The 8,087-nt window shown below is 44.7% G+C and overlaps 1 protein-coding gene across 1 annotated transcript; it reads right to left on the bottom strand.

Moving 5' to 3' along the window:
* Positions 1 to 639: 639 nt before the first annotated feature.
* On the bottom strand, positions 640 to 2,999 carry LOC145877274 (uncharacterized). Its single transcript, XM_082972573.1, has 2 exons — positions 2,943 to 2,999; positions 640 to 2,577 (listed from the first exon to the last, which is right to left on the bottom strand). The coding sequence occupies exons 1-2, from the start codon at positions 2,962 to 2,964 to the stop codon at positions 740 to 742; spliced, it is 1,860 nt and encodes a 619-aa protein (XP_082828699.1). The 5' UTR covers positions 2,965 to 2,999; the 3' UTR covers positions 640 to 739.
* Between the last annotated feature and the right edge of the window lie 5,088 nt (positions 3,000 to 8,087).

Raw genomic sequence — 8,087 nt, 5'->3', positions numbered from 1 at the left:
TCAGTGTGTGTGTGTGTCCAGTGTGTGTGTGTGTGTGTGTTCAGTGTGTGTGTGTGTGTGTGTGTGAGTGTGTGTATGTGTGTGTGTGTGTGTGTATGTGTCCAGTGTGTGTGTTGAGTGTGTGTGTGTCCAGTGTGTGTGTGTGTGTGTGTGTGTGTGTTCAGTGTGTGTGTGTGTGTGTGAGTGTGTGTATGTGTGTGTGTGTGTGTGTGTGTATGTGACCAGTGTGTGTGTTGAGTGTGTGTGTGTCCAGTGTGTGTGTGTGTGTGTGTGTCCAGTGTGTGTGTGTGTGTCCAGAGTGTGTGTGTGTGTGTTCAGTGTGTGTGTGTGTGTGTTCAGTTTATGTCCAGTGTGTGTGTGTGTGTGTGTGTTCAGTGTGTGTGTGTTCAGTGTGTGTGTCCAGTGTGTGTGTGTGTGTGTGTCCAGTGTGTGTGTGTGTCCAGTGTGTGTGTGTGTCCAGTGTGTGTGTGTGTGTGTTCAGTTTGTGTCCAGTGTGTGTGTGTGTGTGTGTGTGTGTGTGTGTGTGTGCCCAGTGTGTGTGTGTCTGTGTGTCCAGTGTGTGTGTGTGTGTGTCCAGTGTGTGTCCAGTGTGTGTGTGTGTGTGTGTCGTGTGTGTGTGTGTGTGCCCAGTGTGTGTGTGTCTGTGTGTCCAGTGTGTGTGTGTGTGTGTGTGTGTGTGTGTGTGTGTGTGTGTGTGTGTGTGTGTGTGTGTGTGTGTGTGTGTGTGTGTGTCCAGTTATTATTTCAGGGACACTGAGTCGCCAACATCATAAACCCTAAACCCTGGATAGAGGGGCTCAGTGAATGTGGAGGTGAATGTGATCAGGTGGGTCAGTGTGTCAGAGGAGGCTCTATAGAAGGACAGAGTGCCGGCTGACCAGTCCAGATACACTCCTACTCTGTGGGAGCTGGAGGAGGGGACGTCTATGGTAGTGGAGTTATTATTATACCAGCTGGAGGAGGGGACGTCTATGGTAGTGGAGTTATTATTATACCAGCTGGAGGAGGGGACGTCTATGGTAGTGGAGTTATTATTATACCAGCTGGAGGAGGGGACGTCTATGGTAGTGGAGTTATTATTATACCAGCTGGAGGAGGGGACGTCTATGGTAGTGGAGTTATTATTATACCAGCTGGAGGAGGGGACGTCTATGGTAGTGGAGTTATTATTATACCAGCTGGAGGAGGGGACGTCTATGGTAGTGGAGTTATTATTATACCAGCTGGAGGAGGGGACGTCTATGGTAGTGGAGTTATTATTATACCAGCTGGAGGAGGGGACGTCTATGGTAGTGGAGTTATTATTATACCAGCTGGAGGAGGGGACGTCTATGGTAGTGGAGTTATTATTATACCAGCTGGAGGAGGGGACGTCTATGGTAGTGGAGTTATTATTATACCAGCTGGAGGAGGGGACGTCTATGGTAGTGGAGTTATTATTATACCAGCTGGAGGAGGGGACGTCTATGGTAGTGGAGTTATTATTATGCCAGCTGGAGGAGGGGACGTCTATGGTAGTGGAGTTATTATTATACCAGCTGGAGGAGGGGACGTCTATGGTAGTGGAGTTATTATTATACCAGCTGGAGGAGGGGACGTCTATGATAGTGGAGTTATTATTATACCAGCTGGAGGAGGGGACGTCTATGGTAGTGGAGTTATTATTATACCAGCTGGAGGAGGGGACGTCTATGGTAGTGGAGTTATTATTATACCAGCTGGAGGAGGGGACGTCTATGGTAGTGGAGTTATTATTATACCAGCTGGAGGAGGGGACGTCTATGGTAGTGGAGTTATTATTATACCAGCTGGAGGAGGGGACGTCTATGGTAGTGGAGTTATTATTATACCAGCTGGAGGAGGGGACGTCTATGGTAGTGGAGTTATTATTATACCAGCTGGAGGAGGGGACGTCTATGGTAGTGGAGTTATTATTATACCAGCTGGAGGAGGGGACGTCTATGGTAGTGGAGTTATTATTATACCAGCTGGAGGAGGGGACGTCTATGGTAGTGGAGTTATTATTATACCAGCTGGAGGAGGGGACGTCTATGGTAGTGGAATTATTATTATGCCAGCTGGAGGAGGGGACGTCTATGGTAGTGGAGTTATTATTATACCAGCTGGAGGAGGGGACGTCTATGGTAGTGGAGTTATTATTATACCAGCTGGAGGAGGGGACGTCTATGGTAGTGGAGTTATTATTATACCAGCTGGAGGAGGGGACGTCTATGGTAGTGGAATTATTATTATGCCTGGCAATGTAACTGTTGTCATCGCAGATCAGACTCCAGGACTTGTCATTGTATCCAAGACAACAGTCCTTACCCCATCCTCTCCTGCTGATTCCTTTATATGTCACTCCTATACCAGCCCCCATTATCCCACTCCACTCTACCTCCCAGTAACAGCGCCCAGTCAGACCCTCTCTACACAGCACCTGTCTACAGACCTCAAATCTCTCTGGGTGATCAGGATACGGCTGCTTCTCTCTCCTACATGTCACCTTTCTGTTCTCCTCAGACAGAGAGAGGCGTCTGTTTACTGTGTTTAGGTCCAGTGTGAGATCACAGACATCTGATGGATGAAACCAGACACAATATTAGAAATCATCATCATTCACATTAGAATGTTAACTCACTTTTCACTAATTCATTTAATGTAGATGTTTCTAGGTATCAAAAGGAGAAGTTAAGGTAACTTGAGACTTGTTGAATGATCATATGTTATACTGTATGGTAATATAAAACACACTTATTCACAATAATTATACACACACACACACACACGTCAACTCTTTGTAAACTTTGGTGTCCCTGATTTCTGCTTCTGTAGAACTACAGCTGATATTTAATATGACCAAGTCAGTAATGATGGTGGTCTTTGACTTAACTTGAATTAAGACTTATTAAGTCATTTTCTTCACAGCAGTCAACACTCACATTTTCTAAGTCCAGGTTTCATTCTGTTCTCTCCACCATGTTCCACACTGTAGCAGTAAGCAGAAGAACAGACAGTCAATGAGTGATACACCTGAACACACACACACACACACACACACACACACACACACACACACACACACACACACACACACACACACACACACACACACACACACACACACACACACACACACACACACACACACACACACACACACACACACACACACACACACACAGTCAGCATATAACTTTGTCCAAGTGGTGGTAAGAATGTTTGTCTTAACTAGCCTGAAAAGTCCAACATGTCTGATATGAACATTGACATAAACCCTCTACATACTTGAGTTTCTCCAGTCTGCAGTGTGGATCCTCCAGTCCAGCAGAGAGCAGTCTGACTCCTGAGTCTCCTGGGTGATTGTAGCTCAGGTCCAGCTCTCTCAGGTGTGAGGGGTTTGACCTCAGAGCTGAGACCAGAGAAGCACAGCCTTCCTCTGTGACTAGACAGCCTGACAGCCTGCAAAGAGTCAAATCATATTAAAACCACACTGCTATTCTTTGGTGGTGAAAATAGTGGCAGTATATTTCTTCAACATATTCAGATATATCAGTGTCCTGAAACCTTCCATATCTATTCATAAATTAATGTATCATATTATAAATTACAAATTATCAAAGTATTGCCTGCAGATAGAAACATGTATAGTACAAATATTTGAGTAGACTGACCAGACCAGTTTAAAAGCAGTATATGTCAAAAGACAGACAGTGAGGTATCAGATTTAGATTGTATTGAGTATACAGTCCACACCATATCTATTTCGACAGTGAAGATAACATTTTAAATGTGGCTCTAAACTCCAACATTTTGGATTTCAGATCAAATGTTTAATGTGAGGTGACAGTAAATAATCCTCCTGTGAATGATAGTTTTTGCCTGCCTCACTAATGATGCCGTTTCCCTGCCTGTACTATTGCCTTTTTGGACCCCCTGTGTATGACCTTCTGCCTGCCCCTGGACCCAGCTACCTGCCTCCTCCTGTGGTCCTTTACAATAAACACCTGCTGAGCCCTGCGCTTGAAACCAGCTCTCTGTCTCCCATCGTGTTCATTACAGATGGTGACTGGAGTCATTTTATTTACAAGTGAGTAGATAACATGTTTCTAAACACTACTAAAAGCATCCTGATGATGCCATGATTAAGAAAAATCATGAATGAATCATGAATAATAGTGAGAAAGTTACAGAGGCTACAACAAAACATGCTAACCTCTCACCATTACCAATAACAGAGGCTACAACAAAACATGCTAACCTCTCACCATTACCAATAACAGAGGCTACAACAAAACATGCTAACTCCTCACCATTACCAATAACAGAGGCTACAACAAAACATGCTAACCCCTCACCATTACCAATAACAGAGGCTACAACAAAACATGCTAACCTCTCACCATTACCAATAACAGAGAGGCTACAACAAAACATGCTAACCTCTCACCATTACCAATAACAGAGGCTACAACAAAACATGCTAACCTCTCACCATTACCAATAACAGAGGATACAACAAAACATGCTAACCTCTCACCATTACCAATAACAGAGGCTACATCAAAACATGCTAACCTCTCACCATTACCAATAACAGAGGATACAACAAAACATGCTAACCTCTCACCATTACCAATAACAGAGGATACAACAAAACATGCTAACCTCTCACCATTACCAATAACAGAGGATACAACAAAACATGCTAACCTCTCACCATCACCAATAACAGAGGATACAACAAAACATGCTAACCTCTCACCATCACCAATAACAGAGGCTACAACAAAACATGCTAACCTCTCACCATTACCAATAACAGAGGCTACAACAAAACATGCTAACCTCTCACCATCACCAATAACAGAGACTACAACAAAACATGCTAACCTCTCACCATTACCAATAACAGAGACTACAACAAAACATGCTAACCTCTCACCATCACCAATAACAGAGGCTCATTCCTCATTATTCACAATTAATTCCTGATTATTCATAATCATGGTAGCATCCACATGAATGTAGAAGTGTTCAGAAACATCTATTCTTACTGACAATACAAGTGAAGTGACTCCAAAATGACAGGACATTATTCACCATTCAGTTTCTATTAGGAAAAACATCATCCAAAACACAACCAAGACAAACTGTAAATGAATTCAACAGGTTTGTAGAATCACAAGCTTGATGTAATCACTGCAGGCATGGAATATGGGACTAAATACTAAACTTATGATTAAATAAATTTGTTCAAATAATTAAGACTTCTTCAAATGGGAGAACTAAACTCAGCAATAAAAGAAACGTCCTCTCACTGTCATTTGCGTTTATTTTCAGAAAACTTAACATGTGTAAATATTTGTATGAACATAACAAGATTCAACAACTGAGACATAAACTGAACAAGTTCCACAGACATGTGACTAACAGAAATGGAATAATGTGTCCCTGAACAAAGGGGGGGGGTCAAAATCAAAAGTAACAGTCAGTATCTGGTGTGGCCACCAGCTGCATCAAGAACTGCAGTGCATCTCTTCCTCATGGACTGCACCAGATTTGCCAGTTCTTGATGTGAGATTACCCCACTCTTCCACCAAGGCACCTGCAAGTTCCTGGACATTTCTGGGGGGAATGGCCCTAGCCCTCACCCTCCGATCCAACAGGTCCCAGATGTGCTCAATGGGACTGAGATTTCGGGCTCTTCGCTGGCCATGGCAGAACACTGACATTCCTGTCTTGCAGGAAATCACGCACAGAACATGCTGTATGGCTGGTGGCATTGTCATGCTGGAGGGTCATGTCAGGATGAGCCTGCAGGAAGGGTACCACATGAGAGAGGAGGATGTCTTCCCTGTAACGCACAGCATTGAGATTGCCTGCAATGACATCAAGCTCAGTCCGATGATGCTGTGACACACTGCCCCAGACCATGACGGACCCTCCACCTCCAAATCAATCCCGCTCCAGAGTACAGGCCTCGGTGTAACGCTCATTCCTTCGACGATAAACGCGAATCCGACCCTCACCCCTGGTGAGCCAAAACCTCGACTCGTCAGTGAAGAGCACTTTTTGACAGTCCTGTCTGGTCCAGCAACGGTGGGTTTGTGCCCATAGGCGACGTTGTTGCCGGTGATGTCTGGTGAGGACCTGCCTTACAACAGGCCTACAAGCCCTCAGCCCAGCCTCTCTCAGCCTATTGAGGACAGTCTGAGCACTGATGGAGGGATTGTGCATTCCTGGTGTAACTCGGGCAGTTGTTGCCATCCTGTACCTGTCCCGCAGGTGTGATGTTCAGATGTACCGATCCTGCGCAGGTGTTGTTACACATGGTCTGCCACTGTGAGGACGAACAGCTGTCCGTCCTGTCTCCCTGTAGCGCTGTCTTAGGCGTCTCATAGTACGGACATTGCAATTTATTGCCCTGGCCACATTTGCAGTCCTCATGCCTCCTTGCAGCATGCCTAATGCACGTTCACACAGATGAGCAGGGACTCTAGGCATCTTTCTTTGGGTGTTTTTCAGAGTCAGTAGAAAGGCCTCTTTAGTGTCCTAAGTTATCATAACTGTGACCTTCATTGCCTACCGTCTGTAAGCTGTTAGTGTCTTAAGGACCATTCCACAGGTGCATGTTCATTAATTGTTTATGGTTCATTGAACAAGCATGGGGAAACAGTGCTTAAACCCTTTTCAATAAAGATCTGTGAAGTTATTTAGATTTTTACGAATTATCTTTGAAAGACAGGGTCCTGAAAAAGGGATGTTTCTTTTTTTGCTGAGTTTAGATGCCGAAAGTGCTTTCATATCTAAAACGGTAAAAAATACAGTCTTGGCCAAAAGTTTTGAGAATGACACAAATATTATTTTTCACAAAGTCTGCTGCCTCAGTTTGTATGATGGCAATTTGCGTATACTCGAGAATGTTATGAAGAGTGATCAGATCAATTGCAAATAATTGCCAAGTTCCTCTTTGCCATGCAAATGAACTGAATCCCCCAAAAACATTGCCACAAAAGGACCAGCTGACATCATGTCAGTGATTCTCTCGGTAACACAGGTGTGAGTGTTGACGAGGACAAGGCTGGAGATCACTCTGTCATGCTGATTGAGTTTGAATAACAGACTGGAAGCTTCAAAAGGAGGGTGGTGCTTGGAATCATTGTTCTTACTCTGTCAACCATGGTTACCTGCAAGGAAACACGTGTCGTCATCATTGCTTTGCACAAAAAGGGCTTCACAGGCAAGGATATTGCTACCAGTAAGATTGCACCTAAATCAACCATTTATTGGATCATCAAGAACTTCAAGGAGAGCGGTTCAATTGTTGTGAAGAAGGCTTCAGGGCGCCCAAGAAAGTCCAGCAAACGCCAGGACCGTCTCCTAAAGTTGATTCAGCTGCGGGATCGGGGCACCACCAGTACAGAGCTTGCTCAGGAATGGCAGCAGGCAGGTGTGAGTTTTTCGGAGGATGGCCTGGTGTCAAGAAGGGCAGCAAAGAAGCCACTTCTCTCCAGGAAAAACATCAGGGACAGACTGATATTCTGAAAAAGGTACAGGGATTGGATTGCTGAGGACTGGGGTAAAGTCATTTTCTCTGATGAATCCCCTTTCCGATTGTTTGGGGCATCCGGAAAAAAGCTTGTCCAGAGAAGGCAAGGTGAGCGTTACCATCAGTCCTGTGTCATGCCAACAGTAAAGCATCCTGAGACCATTCATGTGTGGGGTTGCTTCTCAGCCAAGGGAGTGGGCTCACTCACAATTTTGCCTAAGAACACAGCCATGAATAAAGAATGGTACCAACACATCCTCCGAGAGCAACTTCTCCCAACCAGTCAGGAACAGTTTGGTGACGAACAATGCCTTTTCCAGCATGATGGAGCACCTTGCCATAAGGCAAAAGTGATAACTAAGTGGCTCTGGGAACAAAACATCGATATTTTGGGTCCATGGCCAGGAAACTCCCCAGACCTTAATCCCATTGAGAACTTGTGGTCAATCCTCAAGAGGCAGGTGGACAAACAAAAACCCACAAATTCTGACAAACTCCAAGCATTGATTATGCAAGAATGGGCTGCCATCAGTCA

Source organism: Salmo salar, unplaced genomic scaffold (genome assembly GCF_965601325.2).
Source record: "Salmo salar unplaced genomic scaffold, fSalSal1 ptg000781l, whole genome shotgun sequence".
In the NCBI taxonomy this organism is placed as follows: Eukaryota; Metazoa; Chordata; class Actinopteri; order Salmoniformes; family Salmonidae; genus Salmo; species Salmo salar.
The sequence above is the reverse complement of the archived record's forward strand: the minus strand, read 5'-3'. Positions and strand labels throughout refer to the sequence as shown.